This window comes from Phoca vitulina, unplaced genomic scaffold (assembly GCF_004348235.1).
Source record: "Phoca vitulina isolate PV1807 unplaced genomic scaffold, GSC_HSeal_1.0 scaffold50, whole genome shotgun sequence".
In the NCBI taxonomy this organism is placed as follows: domain Eukaryota; kingdom Metazoa; phylum Chordata; class Mammalia; order Carnivora; family Phocidae; genus Phoca; species Phoca vitulina.
In genome coordinates, this window is record NW_022589753.1 from 11,455,551 (window position 1) to 11,472,502 (window position 16,952).

At 44.9% G+C, this 16,952-nt stretch overlaps 1 protein-coding gene across 2 annotated transcripts in view; it reads right to left on the reverse strand.

Annotated features, from left to right (window-relative positions):
- The window catches only part of SLC9A8 (solute carrier family 9 member A8), a 68,636-nt gene that overhangs the window by 26,972 nt on the left and 24,712 nt on the right, over positions 1-16,952 (reverse strand). For both annotated transcript variants that reach the window (XM_032387519.1, XM_032387521.1), the window contains 4 exons: positions 13,857-13,940; positions 9,003-9,104; positions 7,897-7,931; positions 3,011-3,154 (listed from right to left, as the gene is read on the reverse strand). In XM_032387519.1, coding sequence (XP_032243410.1) covers positions 3,011-3,154; positions 7,897-7,931; positions 9,003-9,104; positions 13,857-13,940 — 365 coding nt within the window. The remainder of the gene's footprint in view (positions 1-3,010; positions 3,155-7,896; positions 7,932-9,002; positions 9,105-13,856; positions 13,941-16,952) is intronic.

Below are 16,952 nucleotides of genomic sequence, written 5' to 3' on the forward strand. Positions count from 1 at the left end.
CACCGGTTGGGGCCACTGCTTTCTTTTCATGCAGAGTCCCCACGGAAGTGACTCACTGGTGAGGTCGCATCAAGGGTTGACAGCAGACCCAGGACAGAGGCCAACAGTTTCTGAACTCAAGATAACTGAAAGGAGAATCTGGACTCTTTCTGGCCTGGTCAATTTCTACATTTTTTGTTTCTCACACTTAAAAGAACACGAGGCAATGGGGCTTCAGGATCCATTTCATGAGCGTACACTGCAGCTCAAGAGCACAAAAAAGGTTTCCTCTATAGCAGTTATTATAAGAATAAATTGTCATACTAACAAATCAAAGCTAAAACTAATTTAATTAAAGTTAATGAAGAAACAGAAGATAGCTTTCTGGCACTTACGAAAATGAAAACATCAAAAAAGGGGTATAATTCATTCACATATTCAGCTGCAAAGATAAATGTGTCAGGTCGCTTTGGGAGCGATCATTTATGAAGTAGACTCTCAAACAAGATGTGAGTCTACCTAGTAACCAAGGAAGGCTGACAACAGCCCCCTCCTGTACTGCTCCCCTGCCCCCCAAAAGAGGCAGGCCTATCATGCCCCCTCTGTCTCTCCAACCTGAAAACGCCTACCGGCTCACAAGACAGCTTGGCTGAGAAGCCTCACTCCAATCCCTCCGAGCGGCTGTCTCCCTCCTGTAGTCCAGGCACTGCGCTCACCCCTCTGGGAGCATCCTTCTCCCACCTTGGACTGACCTTGGCAAGTCCAGCTGGTCTCTGAGCGATGTCTGGCACGTGGACGGCCCTCGCCAGACGCTGTGGGTGGACAGCCAGTCTTTATCACGCCCCACCCCAGCCTGGAGACCAGCAGTGGTGGAGGTGGGGGCTGGACACCACATATGCATGCGGCCCACAGATCCAGTTTTGGGAACTGTCATCACAGGCGATCTTGGCCTTCAAAAGCACTTTTCCAGGAAGACACTTTGGCTGTTTACAGTGACTCCATCTTTTCTCATTTTCAAAAGAAAATAGCTCCTCATCTTTAACCTTCTTGTGGCAAAGAGTCCTAGAGAAGCTCGGAAAAGGTCCTACTTCTGACAGATTTTTAAAAACAAAATAAATTAGAGACAAAGCAGTTGAGTTGAGCTCCTAATGGATAAAAATAACTCATGATGTCACCACCAATTTGGACAAAATTCTTTATCACAAATGTTCGATACGTGCAGCCACCAGGACACGAGACAAAAGTCAAAACCCAAAAGCAAAAAGGCTTTCAGGGTAGATCTTAAATAAGAAAAAATATTGCCATCAGATTTTTAAAAGGTCTTAAGCATGATGTATGATAATTGCCTAATAAAGCTATAGAACTTTTTGCCAAGAGAAACGTGAAAAAGCCAATAGTGAGGAACTTGCTACATAGATCACAGTAAGCTCACAGAAAGGAATATTCTGTAACCAGTAAAATGAGGTTATGGAAGATTATTTTTCAACTCTGCTCAATGGAAGAGTTATAATACAGTATATGGGGTATAAGCCCAGCTAAATAAAACATATGTATACTTTCAAATTGTTAACTGTAATTATCTCTGGGTAGTAATAATGCATGTACTCTCTCTCTCTCTCTGTGTTTTCTAAATTTTATATGAAGATTATATGTATTACTTTTAGAATAACAAAAATATTTTAAAGTATTTTTGTTTTAAGGTCTGCTAATCTCCTCTTGCAATTAAGCAACATTTGGTAAAGTTCTCCCTGCAAAAGTAGGACAAAACTAGGACAAACACAGGAAATAGTAACTGGGGGACAGGCGTAGAAGAAGAAAGGAACTAACATTAACTAATGCCCGATGCTTCTCATACAGTATCGTATTTATTCAATCCTCAAATCCAATCCTAGGCTGAGGCATTATCACCCTCACTTTACTGCTGAGAAACATGTGGCTCAGAGAGGTAAAGCAGCGAACCCAGCATCACACAGCTGTTAAGTGGCATCACTGGGACTTGAACCCAGGTCAGCCTGATTTCCAAAATCTGGGTTCCTTCCACTATAAAACATTGTTTTACTCCAACATAAAGATTCTGAATGTAGTCTATAATAAAGCTTTTAAGAAAATGCCAACTACTACAGAGTGGCTGTGCTTAGCCAGGAATCCCCCAACAAAGGAAACAAGTTGGTATTCAGATAATGGAAAGTCTATTCTTTAGCAGAACACAGGCCGGCTCCTCAGATTCTCTTAGCTCATTCTTGAAACACTGTCCAGAGCTCTTTCCTCCCACTGCTTTGACTGTCTGTGCCTTCTCTGGTTTTCCTAAAACTGTTTGGATCTCCTGCTAATAAGCACCACAAAAGACAGAGTTCAAGGAAACAGCCTGCATTAGATAGATGCATTTGAGATGATCTTAGATTCATTTCTTTTTCTCAAGGCTTCTTGACATTTGAGGATTCATCTATCATTTCTCAGATCCTATCAACAAGGGCAGTGATACTGATGAGCATTTCAAAGAGATTTACAGTGTCCAAAGCAGCTTTCACACAATATCATATCCAGCTGGGACCCGTTAGTATCGCTGGCTTATTCTACAGCTGTGGAAAGGAAGGTGCTGGGCAAGAGCCCCTCCGTGGGAGAGCAGGGCCTCTGTCTAATGCTTTTGTCTGCATCGAAGCTGTCCACATACCCATCCCTCAACCAGCTGCTCCCTCCTCATTTGAGGAGCTAATGAAGAACCTCATGAATCAGAAGCTGAGAGGGTGGGGCCTGGGACTGCTCTGGTTAATAAGCATCCCCAGGGACATGGACAAGAAGCAGGACTTGAAACCACTGCTGAAAGGTAGGTCCTAAAGGGCGGGCTTGCCTCTGATCAACCCAGGCCTTGACAGCATCGCTGGGGTGCGTCAGGGCTTGTCAGGACAGAAGACGGAGAAGCTCGTGACCCAGCCGCCCAGAGGACAAGCAGCTGTCCCTGCAGCCGCCCAGGAACATCTGTCCCTCTGATACCAGGACCTTTAAGTGCCGGCCTTGAAGAAAGGACACTCACTTGGTCAGGACAATGGAGACTGCGTCGTTGAGAATACTCTCTCCAAAAACCAGCATGTTGAGCACCGGGTCCACGTGAAGCGCGTTGAAAATAGCAATAGTGGCCACCGGGTCGACAGCAGAAATCAGGGAGCCAAACGCAAAGCTGTAAGGAAGAGAAAAGGAAGGGGTCACTCTGCGATGCTTATCGCTTGGCCCACACAGTACAACAGCAGAGCCAGAGACTGCGTGTGGTCTGACATGTTCGTACACGCTGGAACTGTGTGTACGTACAGACAGGAGCCCGTGTCTTTGCTCCTGCTTACAGTACGTGCTGTGGACCCTGTGGTGAGGCAGGGCAAGGCCGCTCCACAGGCGGCTGTCGGGCATGGCCTGGTTTTCCACCGTGAGTCCCAACACTTTCTTTGATAATTGACGGAGGGGAGACTTTGCTTAAGATACATGAGACATGCCAGCCTTCTTTGTCAGAGCAGCTGGAACTGTGATGGCTCAGCGGGGAGCTTCTCCCCTTGCCACCAGAGGGCCACCTGCGACTGGCCGTGGCCTCCACTTAGATTTGTGACATCTCAGAAAGTGCCAACAGTCAGCAGCAACTCTGGTGTGCTTCCAGGGCGTGGGAGGTGTGGGTACTGGACACCCACACCAGCGCTGCCCGCCCCGGCCAGCAGCTTCCCCTAACAGTGCCCAGGAAGGCATCATTCCCTCCAAGAAAGAGGTATTAATTGCCCAAAATGTTTCAGGCACTGAGGCCAATAATGAGAGCCAACATTTATGTGGCACTTACCATGTCCCAGGCACGGTTCTGAGCACTTTACGTGTAGTAACTCATTACTCCACACAGCACCCACATGGGGTGCTACTGTTACCACCCCGATCACATTAAGAGAAAACTGAGGGACAGTGAGGTTAAGTAACTTGTTGAAGGTCAGACAGCTAAGAAGTGGCAGAACCAGGATCCAAACACAGGCCGTCTGGCTCAGAGTCAGTGCTCCTGCCCGGGTGGGGGTGGGCTCTGTCCACTGGACCATCCCCAGCACCCCGCACAATCATGTGAGTCCGGGCTCAGGGAGAGCAGAGCTAGTAGGAGGAGATGCCTGGCTGCCTTGCCCGCTACAGTTCGCCCTCTAAGTCAATAATCTGGCATTCTGGTCTCCAAGGCAGCTCCCTGTGTTTGATTAATGTGAACCCATGCGAGATAGCCTGCTCACCTCAAGGACAGCCTCTGGATCGCAAGCTGAGGAGCAGACCCCAAAAGACAGTCTCAGTTCAGAGCTCAGTTCCACACCCGCCCTGTCCTCACAGGTTGTCACAGGTCACCTGCCTCTCGCCCTCACTGTGAGTGCCCAGGGAGCGGGCACTACGTTTTAGTCATGCGTATATTCCCGGGATCCGTCCTGAGCTTGGCCCAGAGGCATTTGTGGAAGGCAGGCAGGAGGGTGGGAGGAGGAGGAAGGCGAGGGAGAGAAGGAACGGTAACACCACCAAGGGACTGCCAACCTGGGGGGCCCTGTTTTGCTGGCAGCGGGCCTCGAGGCCCTCCTGCTGCACCCTGGACACAGAGCTTGTCTTTTCTCCTTGTCTTTAATTCCCACTCTCCTCAGCCCGGGGCAAAACACCAGGGGCCTCAAGGAAAAACAATGTCTAAAAAGCATTTTCTGAATGTCCAAAAGAGAGAGGCGAGGGAGGAGGAACCGGGAGCCCTTGGTGGCTCGTGTGGGGGGTGCTGACCTCGTGCGGCTCCATTCCCGAGGACAGGGCGGCAGAGCAGACAGCCACGGTTCTCTCTGCTCCGATCCCCACCCCTGGTTTTGGGAACAGCACCCCAGTTTTCCTTTGGGGAGCCACACCTCCCCTCCCCTCCCCCTACAGAGTTGCATGGGGCTCTAGGAGTGGGCAGGAGACCCAACTTTTGTGAAAGAGGGCCCTCACCAGGCATTTCGCCAGGTCCTCGGGAATTCGATTGGCCCTTCTGGCAGAGACAGCTAACGTGAGGGTGCCGTGAGCCCAGAGCCATCGGTGCTGCCAATGTGGGGCAAGCGTGCCCGAGGATGAAGCCAGTCGGGAAGGCTGCACGGAGATGCAACGAGAGGAGAGATTCCTGGGCAGCGTGGGCCCCGGGGGCTGTCATGCTGGGAGCCGTCATTCCGGAACGCTTCACTTCTGAGCCAACAACCTTTTTCCACCCCCCCGCAACCAAAACTACTTGTGTTGGGTTTCATTTGTGCCAGAATGGGCCTGACTGATGTTCTTTGTCACGGTCCCTGTAGCAACCTGAACTGAAACCAGAGCAGGAACTAGAAGACAGACTGATGAATGCACAGAGGGATGGATGAATGGAAAGATCTGGGTTAAAGCAAAAACTACAGGATAATGATGTACTATATGTTGGCTAATTGAATTTGAATTAAAAAAAAAAAGCCAATACAGTGAAACAGTAATCGTAGAACCCAGGTGGTGGTTATTTGGGTAGCCGCTGTATAAGCTTTGCCTTTTCTGTATGTTTGAAATTTTCATAATAAAATGTTGGGGGGAAATGATTTGCACAAACCATAGAACACATTTAGCTTGGGTTGGGGATCTCTATTGGGGCAGAGCCTTCCTGGCAGCGAGCATGAAAAGTCTGACGGATGAACGACCCGACTCATCGAGAGCTCGGAGTCTCAGGGGTCACGTCCTCGCGCTGTCAGTGCTCCCCTTCCCACTTGCGTGGCTGGGTCTTTAAAAGGCCAGAGGCTAGAAGTTCACCTTAAAAATGTGTTTTCCTGATTTATTCTATCATCTCAAAAGATAGAACATCAACAAGTGAAAAGGAAGCAGACCCGCATGGGGAAATAACTCAGGTGAATCTACCAGTGACATCTCTCTCCAACAGAACCATGGCTACGATAAAATCTTCTGTGCAACCAAGTTATTTTTATGTTTTCTATTGTGCAGCGGTCTGTGGGTCTTATGTTTGACCTACATGGCGAAAAACTGACTAACTTGTCAACATTTAAAAACTAGAAAATTCAAGGGCGCCTGGGTGGCTCAGTCGGTTAAGTGTCTGCCTTCAGGGTCCTGGGATCAAGCCCCACGTCGGGCTCCCGGCTCAGTGGGCAGTCTGCTTCTCCCTCTCCCTCTGCCCGCCACCCCCTCCCCCCCCCCGCTCATGCTCTCTCTCAAATAAATAAAATCTTAAAAAAAAACTAGAAAATTCACTATTAAAATCTAGAAACCTGGCCTCTTGCGGAAAAAAAAAGTTTTTTTAAGATTTTATTTATTCATTTGAGAGAGAGAGAGAGCACAGACGTGGGGAGAGGAGAGGGAGAGGGAGAAGCAGACTCCCTGCTGAGCAGGGAGCCTGATGCGGGGCTCAATCCCAGGACCTGGAGGATCCTGACTTGAGCCAAAAGCAGACGTTTAACCGACTGAGCCACCCAGGTGCCCGCCAATGTTCTTTTAATATTTAGTAATTCGGGGCCCATATTCCCCCATAGTGATTACTAGGTGGAGCTGAGAAGTCCCCTTCAGACAGGGTGCACTCTTCTGGTCACCACTGTGGTCACCCCGAGACGCAAAAGGCAGTGCCCTCTGGTAAGTGCTCGGCCAGGCTCTGTGGCTGTGTGTGTTTGCGACTGCTGGCTCATTTCCCCAGAGCACTCCCTCTGAGGGGGATGGTCCCTTTCTAATAGGAAAGGAAGTGTCTGCACACAGAGAGAGAAACCCTCCTACCTGGCTCCTATCCTGCTTGTCTAAGGGACAATTCTTTTACTCCTCTCTCCCTGAACATCCCAATAAACACTGGTTCGATTCAATTCCACAAGAGTTTATCCAGCATTTTCTGTATCTCTAACCAGTTGCCCCAAAACAGGTTGAAGGACTGAATGCTGTGACATCTTCCTTTACATGACTGGGTATGGGACGTTTCTTTTCACTTGCAAAATACCTACAAAATGCAGGGCCTGGGTTCTGCTTTATTTCCAGCTCCTTATGGAACAGGAATGTGACTTTCGCTACTTGTTTATATATCAGGACTACCTTACAACAAAAACTCCAAAATTTATGTTCCTGGTGGAAAGATGGGATTGGACTGGCTGGTAGCAGAGGCACATTTCCCATGAAAAGGGCTTCAAGATTCTAGCCCCCAAGTTGCTGAAGGCTGAAAGCTCTGGCCGGCCTGACGGGAGAGACCCGGGGCCAAGAGCTCCCCTTGCTTTCTAGCCCCCAGCCAGGCCACAGAAGCAAGCGCCGATGGTGCAGAAACACGGACCAAGGCTGCACACGCTCTGGACTTCTCAGAGAGGGGCAACCAGGCTGCACTCTGCTTGTGCACTTGTTTAGCACTAGATCTGGTACTATCCAGGAGACTGCGGCCTGGGTTGCTGGCCTGGGCTCTGAGAGAGCAGCTCGGAGTGATCACTCGAGTAGCTTCAGACTGAGCAAGATATCCACAGTAGAGCCCTTGGCCCTGCTTGCTTCCCCCACCCTACCCCACACCTGACTTCAGGGGAAGCCCAGAGCAAAGATTCTGTACACCTCACTTCCCACTCCATCCCTAATCTATCAAGAGGACAACTTTTCATTGTGGCCACTGAAAAGACTCAGAAATTAGCTGAAGATGATTCTGGATAATAAAAGATGCAGTGTGTGGTTAATGGACCAGAGTCATTCTCTCCAAAGCTTAAACTAAATCAGTTCTTTCAATCAGCAATGCTCTGACTAGAGATCGTCGAAATTCCACAATATAGTTTTGATTCATTTCAGAGCCACAGGTTAATTCAGCAGAAATCATCAGCAGAACAAAAAGAGAGACAGAATAGAGAAATACCGCACCCAGGAATCAATGTGGAGAAAACTATCCCCAGTCTGAAAAGTAGTCACACGGGTGTGACAGTATTAAAGATTTACCTGTCTGTCATGTTGAGTTTAGAGATTACATCAGCCTGTAAAATAAAACACACAAACACACAGACACAAAAAAAACCCCTGGAGAACAGCCAAGAAGATTAAAATGTCCATTAGTGTTTTATTAGTAACTAATAAGGACATTAATCTTCAGTCCCCAAACCACTTGAAAAATAAAGAAAACTCCTAAGTTTTAGTTTAAGCATGCATTCAATCATTATACAACAAAAGTATGGAACAGAATGCTACATTTTTCAAGCCAAATTAGGTATGGTTTTCTTAAGTTCATTCCCATTTGATGCTAGAAGCTGTGCAATGAAGAAGGGTGCACGACAGACAGATTTATCCTGGTGCCACTGAGGTGGCAGTCCAAGTGACAATCAAATGCAGTGGGCTTTGGCCGACAGCTGCCCATAGAAGCAAACACGTCTGACACACACACGAGAAGCCTGCCAGTCACCCAGAGGCCTGAATCTCAAACTTAGTTTACAGAACCGGGACAAGTGCCCATAAAGGAAAAGAACTATGACATGCACAGACATGCAGAATGCAAAACTATAGATATTACCTTTCTGGGTAGATTTGGTTTAAATTAATTCAAATTAATTCGAACTCAAAGTACGGAACACTGGGAACTGGTTTAGCAATGGTGGAAAATCCAAAGTATATAAATCTATGGGTGGACAGCTTAGAATTGAGTGAACATATTCAGAATCAAGTTTGATTTTTACTAAGAAACAGTGGTTAATCCTGATTCAGTCTACTTGATAACACAACTGATACTGTTTTAATCTGAAGACCTTGGGGGTATATACCCTGCTTCATTTTTAGTATTCTGTCTTAAGAAATTATTGGTTTGCAAATAAGATCAAAAACTTTTGGGGATTATGGAGAAGATTCACTCAATTCCAGACACCAACGTTCTTCGAGGACACTTAGAAACAATTTCAGCATGCCTTTACGGTTCCTCGTAGGAGTTTGGATTTCCTTCCAGGACAGCATTTACCTTGAATGTGAAACCCAGGCCCACGAAGTGTCCCTACCCCACCTCCCTGCACTAGCTCTAAGAATGTAAGATTTTCAGAATTTTTCAAAGATGTTTTTCTTACCTGACCGAGAAAATAAATTCCTCCACCTACTACAAAAGCGGAAATTGCCGTACCGAAGACAGCAAACAGGGTGATGGAACCAATATTTTGAAAGAAGTTACCCTGTTGGAAAGAGCAGAAATAAGAGAACTGCTTAGGGAAGCTGGTCCAATCAGTGAAGGCATGCACCCCGCACCTGGCCCTCTGCACACACTTGATTCTCTGCAAAAGACCACCCACCTGGTTTGTGCTGTCTTCACCATGACCCCCCTACTTCCACTCGGAACGCAGATAAAACCCAACCAAAGACTGGACGGTTGGACCCCTGTGAAGGCCTCTAACCTCCCCTTTGTTCTCTGGGTTCTAGTCACACTGGTAGCTTTTGGTTCTTTGAACATTTCATGCTCCCTGGGCTTGGACCACTCTTTCTTCCTCCTTGCTTGGTGAACTTGAATCATCCTAAGATCTTAGGTGGTTTGGCTCTTCCTGAGGGAAGCCTGCTCTATCCCTTAGCCAGGTCAGACCCTATTCTATGCTCTCAATGCACAATAACCCTCTCCTGGTAGCACATGACAGGGCCGAAATCTTACATTCATTTATATAACTATTTGATGTCTGTCTTTTCCACTAAGCTATATGCTCAATGGGGGGGGGGGGGGAACACAAGGACAGGGACACACACACACACAATGACCTTGTCTGCTTTTATATAACACAGTTACTGGTGTAATGCCCATCAGATGGAAGATGCCCTATGAATAGGTACTGAAGGAATTAATCGTGTTTCATGTCTGATCAAAATCCAAAGCTTATACAATTGTAATTTTTTATTTAATTAAAAAAAGGTACATAATTTCTTTTAAAGACTTTATGCAATCTCTATACCCAACGTGGGGCTCGAACTCACAACCCTGAGATCAAGAGTCACGTGCTGCACTGACTGAGCCAGCCGGGTGCCCCAGAAAAGGTGATTATAAAGAAGGTCAAGATAATAGGTTATATAATCAGAAAATCCTGTTTGCTGTGCAGGACTTTCAAATACTTTTATTTTACTCTAGGGGCGCCTGGGTGGTTCAGTCGGTTAAGCATCTGCTTTCGGCTCAGGTCATGATCTCAGGGTCCTGGGATTGAGTCCCATGTTGGGCTCCCTGCTCAGTGGGGAGCCTGCTTCTCCCCCTCCCCCTGTCCCTCTCCCTGCTCATTCTCTCTCTCTCTCAAATAAGTAAAATCTTTAAAAAATAATTTTATTTTACTCTATTAGTATCTTCATCAAGTATGACAGATAAAATATATTTCCATCTATACTTCACAGCATTTAAGAGAAAATACTTGAGTCCTAGTCCTATGGTAATATCTTTCATATTTCCATAAAATTTTTAAAAAGCTATTTATTAGAATCCTGTGGGCTCCACTTAGGAACAATACCAAGGACCCTTGACACTTAATTGTGAGCATAGACAAGGAAATCCATCTTTTCGCTTAATTAACAAGATACAGACAACGGGAACTGCTCTTTTATGCTATATATATATTTTTTAAGTTTATTTATTTTTAGTAATCTCTAAACCCAACATGGGGCTCAAACTCACAAACCTGAGATCAAGAGTAGCATGCTCTATTGACTGAGCCAGCCAGATACCCCAAGAACTGGTATTTTATTTTATTGAAGATTTATTTATTTGAGAGAGAGAGAGAGGGCGTGCACGCACAAACAGCGGGAGGGGCAGAGGGAGAGGGAGAGAGAATCTCAAGCAGACTCTGCACTGAGAGTGGAGCCAGACCCGGGGCTCGAACTCAAGACCCCAAGATCACGACCCAAGCCAAAACCAAGAGTCAGATGCTCTTTCCACTGAGCTGGCCAGGTGCCCCGGAAAGTGCTATTTTAAAGCTCACTTCAAAAGCCTGTCAGCTCAACACTGGCAGCCCCACCAAGCCCATCTCCTTCAGGGGGCTGCTTTGCTCATTCATTGCAATCTGATTTGGCTGCCCATAATCTGACATTCAATTACTTTGGTATATCAATCTTCCACACACAAAGAACTTTAAAAGAACTCAGGAGAAACATAATGATTTGGTTTTTTTCTAAACTAAAGGCTTTCATCTATGAGCTTTTCTTTGCAAGGAGTTGATTTATTTTGTTGCTAAAACAGATTAAATTAGGGGCGCCTGGGTGCCTCTGTCGTTAAGCATCTGCCTTCGCCTCAGGTCATGATCCCAGGGTGCTGGGATCGAGCCCCGCGTCGGGCTCCCTGTTCAGCGGGAAGCCTGCTTCTCCCTCTCCCACTCCCCCTGCTTGTGTTCCCTCTCTCGCTGTGTCTCTCTCTGTCAAATGAATAAATAAAATCTTAAAAAAAAAATTAAATTAAGTCTCGATCTGTTTATAGGAATCTAATGCTGATATAATTTATGGAGTTGGTTAATATTAATCTGGATGTTGGGCGCCTGGGTGGCTCAGTTGGTTAAGCGACTGCCTTCAGCTCAGGTCATGATCCTGGAGTCCCGGGATCGAGTCCCACATGGGGCTCCCTGCTCAGCAGGGAGTCTGCTTCTCCCTCTGACCCTCCTCCCTCTCGTGCTCTCTCTCATTCTCTCTCTCGCAAAATAAATAAATAAATAAATAAATAAAAAATTAATCTGGATGTTGAAAATTTACCCAAATTCAAGTTACCACATTCAAGAACTTCCCTTTGTTAAATGAAACAAATTTATCTGTTTCTCTTTGACATAACTAATGGCCTAGTCTTTATATTATATTAATAATTTTAAAGAACCAATAGTTGCCTATCTAATGCATATTAACGGATGGTAATCTTACTGAAATTTTTATTCCAAGTCCAAATTTACATCAACAAATATAGCAATATTAAAGACACCCAGAGTTGACTTCCTATCTTCTTTGGGGAGGGTAAGAAGTGGAGAGAAGTCTTTGCATTCACATTTCTAACTCACATTAGTCCCTTTCACGTAAACTGTCACGTTTTCTGCTGGAAAGCCATCTTCAAACATATGTGTTTCTAAGAAATTATTATTTTCCTCAAATTTTGGAACAAGTTTCTCTTTCCTCCCTCCAAAAAATTAGAAAATAAAAATTTTATATGCTCTAATACAATAATCAAAGTGTCATATTTTTAAATAAAAACCAAATCAATCTCAGCACTGTTTTGAAATATTTTCACAATCTACTTATAGTTTAATATCTGTTTATAAAATGAAAGAGTGAAAGACATTGACTTTTAATTCCTTCCTGCCTGTTTCTTTTTAAATTATCTGAGGTCAGTAATAATTTATAAGACTTGGTAATTTTTTTTTACATTAAACTTCCTTTTCACTTTTTCTTTGAATAGATGCACAATAAAATAACAGCTTAAACAAAATCTGGACTGAACATTTTAGAATATTTATGCTTTAGTACCCAGGTGGAAAATTAAAGATTTAATTAGTATGTTTTGACCAAAACTCTCATGACAAATTTAACTCTCAAGCTTAATAAGCTATTAAAAACAACACTAGTCATATTAATAATAGATAATAACAAGAAGGACCACCAATTATTTAGTGTGGTGGGTGATGCTTTGCAAACATTCTTTCATCTAGTGCAAACCTTCAAACAACCTGAGAGGTAGGATTTTCAGGGTCTTTTTTGTTTTGTTTTTAATTTTGACTTTACCCAAAAGACACCTGTAGGGGGCAGCGCATGATTAGACCTACATCTCTCTGAAAGTCCAGGCTCTTTCCTCTCTCTGAGCTAGGCCACACCTTCCAACCTTCACAATTTTTAATCACATTCACAAAATAACTGATGTATTACGAATATTTTAAATTGAATCACCTTTTTATTTTATTTTTTTAAAGATTTATTTATTTGAGAGAGAGAGACAGAGAGAGCACAAGACAGGGGGAGAGGCAGAGGGAGAAGGAGACTCCCAGCTGAGCAGGGAGCCCGAGGTGGGGCTTGATCCCAGGACCTGGAGATCATGACCCAAGCCGAAGGCAGACACTCAACCATCTGAGCCACCCAGGCGCCCCACCTTTTTATTTTAAAACTTAAATACACTTAAAGAAAACTCACAGACAAGAAAAAGACATCCCAAACCCTCCTCGCCCCAAAACACACACACATACATACAAACTGGCTTAAAAGTGAGAAGCTCCCGCCCAGGCAGGAAGGGTGTCACTGGAAGCTGGAGGAAAGAGACCAGAAATGCTGGGGCAGAGCAGGGAAGTGGGCAGGGGCCAGTGAGGCCACTCTCCAAGCTGAGGAGCCAGGAATAGGCAGAGTAACTGTGGGGCTAGGTGATGGGCCAGAAGGAGCTGGAGGACTGGGAACAAGGATGAGGCTCCAGTCTGGTAAGGAGAAGCTGGGCCAGGGAAAGGGCAGGAAGAAAGGGAGACTGGGGGTGAGGGGCTATCAGCTGGGAGCTGAGGCCCAGGGCAAAACACTGAGGGGGGACCCACTGAAGGAGGCAGAGGCCTAAGGAAGGAGAAAGGCCTGACATGGTGAGCTGAGAGAATCAAAAGGCCGGAGGCACATGTCCCTGCTGTCCCAGGACAGTCTGTGCTTCTACGTGTCAGTCTGTGTCCAACAAGAGGAATCAATGGATCGTCTGTACACCATTTAAAATCACTTTGGCCATCACTTCCTAGGCAAAGCAACCCTCTACGGAAAACACTAGTTAATAAGCCACACTGCCTGAAACCAGGTATGTCTGCTCCTCTCCCTAAGTCTGGCAGTGCAGTCCAGCTTCTACCATGCACCCCCGGGGTGTCGGCGCAGAGCCTCCACTGCTAGGTCAACACCCAAGTTTTTCGGGAGCCTGCCTTACTAACATGGGCAGCCACCTAGACCAAAAGCACCAATGCATGCCTGAGTCTTACCTTGTGTAATGAATATCCTGACTCAAATATAATAGGAGGAAGCAAGAGGAGGAAAAACATATTTGGACGAAACATTTCTTCTTCCTGTAAATATAAAATGGGTATTTTCAGAAGCATGGAAATTTGTGTAGTTAAGAAAGAAATCCATCAGTGAAGAGCCAAAGTAATTGTTCTCTTAGGCCCAGTGGAAACATGCAATGTTTAAAAGAGTACCTAATGATAAAACGAAGCAGCAGAAGAAACCAAAAAACATAATAAAACCTGCATTAAAAAATGTAGGACAAGTGATTTTAAAAGGTGACCAGCATAAGAAACGGGATGAACTGCTTCCAAACACACAGTATATGCTCTTCATTCTTTTTTTTTTTTTAATTTTTATAGAAAGGGATGGGGGAGGGGTAGACAGAGAGGGAGAAAGAGAATCTTAAGCAGGCTCCACACCCAGCACGGAGCCCGACGTAGGGCTTAATCTCACGACCTGAGCCGAAATCAAGAATTGGATGCTTAACCAATTGAGCCACCCAGTGCCCCTGCTTTTCATTCTTTACTAAGGAAAGAAAGTTAATTTTAATACAGAAAACATTTCAATTAAAATAGAACACTTTCAAAAATAAGTCCACAAATTGAAATTCTCTGGGAAAAAGTAACAGTAAGCCCTAAAACAATCCACTAGGAAGAGTAAACCCTATACATGTTTAAAATACCCCTGCCTTTTCTCTGCCTGTCACAGACAACTGTGCCATTTTCCTAAATCTGGGACTATGATGGAATAGTCTCCATCCGACGCCCTTCTGACTTGGGACATGGCTATCAAGCAAGCCCCTTGCCATGCCAGAACATGGCCATCTTTAGAGGGATGACATAATAATTTCATTTTCTATATTAATACCTCTAATTGTTGAGGTACAGGGGGGAAAATTCATATTGGCCCTCAAATCCAAAATGACTGCGTGTAATACAAAGCCTACTTAATAACTGCAGTACTAATTAGGCCCTTTTTCATATGAAAGTTTTCATGCCACAGTCTTGACAGTCAGATTTCTTGTCAAAATCCCTATTCAAAAGAATGGCTAAGTGTATTCTTACAAATGTACAGCTGTTACCATAAAGACTAAAATAACATTCAAAGGCTCAAAATAGAAAGCAAATGATGACTTCTGAAAATGCCTTATTAAATCTTAAAATAACTGCCCATGCAACAAGCTCATGACTCAGACTGGGACCATGTGAAAAGAAATGGGCTGATCTCTGTTTTGTGGGGCAACCTATTCTCAGGATCTGTGCAGTGGGACCGCTATATAGATTCTTTTGGAGTTTCAGAAACTAACCCCCGACCCCACCTTGAGAAAAAAGAGAACCCACCTGTAGTGGGTTGCATGGTGTCCTCCAGGCTTAATTCATGTCCACTTGGAACCCCAGATGTGACCTACTTTGAAAATAGGGTCTTCGCAGATGTAATTAAGGTGTAATATAAGAATCCAGGTGAGATCATACTAGAATAGGGTGGGCCCTAAACCCAACGACAGTGTCCTTATGAGAGACAGGAAAGGACACACAGAGAGAAGGAGGACATGTGAAGACAGAGATGAGAAATGGGTTACACTGCCATCACCAACCAACACTTGGGACCATCAAAAGCAGCAAAAGCCAATGATGGATTCTCCCCTAGAGCCTGGATTTGCTCCCCAGAGGGAACATGGCCCTGCCAACACCTTCATTTCAGATTTCTGGCTTCTAGAACTATGGAAGAATAATCTCTGTGGTCTTAAGCTCCCCAGTTTTGGTAATTTGCTGCAGCAGCCACAGGAAATGAATGTCCCACCTTACAGTGAGCGAACAGTGTTACAGAAAGATCCTAGGTTCCTTTTGGCAACATCATCCCCAAAATGGTATGAGGTGATTTTAGATGGTACATGAGCAGTATGCCATATACCACTGATGCCCCAGATTGAGAAAGTCAGCCCCCTTTGATTCTTTTCCAGTCCCAATTAAGTCAAAGACACTGCAGGCTCGTGTGAGGGCACATAAAGCCTCTCTCCAATGTGCTGATCTCCCTTTTCAACAGAACAAGCTTGACCTCAGAGGCTTCAGGAGGCCTCTGCACTACTTTGTTTTTATCATATCTATTTATAAAAACAGTATTGGTTTCCCACAGTATTATAACCTGGTATTATAATGTCTCCTTTAAAATAAACATCTATAGTATATATACCAGTGTTCACAGCAGCATTATCCACAATAGCCAAAAGGTAGAAACAGCCCAACGGTCCATCAACAGATGAATGGATAAACAAAGTGTGGTATATACCTACAAAAGAGTATTATTCAGCCACAAAAGGAAGGAAATTCTAACACATGCTACAGTATGAATGAACCTTAAAAACATCACACTGAGTAAAATAAATCAGACACAAAAGGACAAATGTTGTATGATTCCACTTACATAAGGTACCTAAAATAGGTAAATTCATAAAGATACAAAGTAGAATAGGGGGCTACTAAAAAACAGACAATACTAAAAAAAAAAAAGCAGAATAGACTGTGGGGAGTGGGGACTGGGGAGTAGTTTACTAGGTAGAGTTTCTGTCTGGGATGATAAAACAGTTCTGGAAATAAATAATGTGATGATTATACAACATTGTGAATGTAGCTAGCCACTGAAATATATACCTAAAAATAGCTAAAATGATACATTTTATGTTATATATATATTTTATCACAACCAAAGCCTTTAAAAAAAAAAAACTGCTACAGGGCGCCTGGGTGGCTCAGTTGGTTAAGCGACTGCCTTCGGCTCAGGTCATGATCCTGGAGTCCCTGGATCGAGTCCCGCATCGGGCTCCCTGCTCGGCAGGGAGTCTGCTTCTCCCTCTGACCCTCCCCCCTCTCATGTGCTTGCTCTCTCTCATTCTCTCTCTCTCAAATAAATAAATAAATAAATCTTTAAAAAAAAAAAAACTGCTACAAAAAATATATTTACAGGGCTGTTTGGGTGGCTCAGTCGTTAAGCGTCTGCCCTCGGCTCAGGTCATGAGCCCAGGGTCCTGGGATCGAGCCCCGCATCGGGCTCTCTGCTCCGCGGGGAGCCTGCTTCTC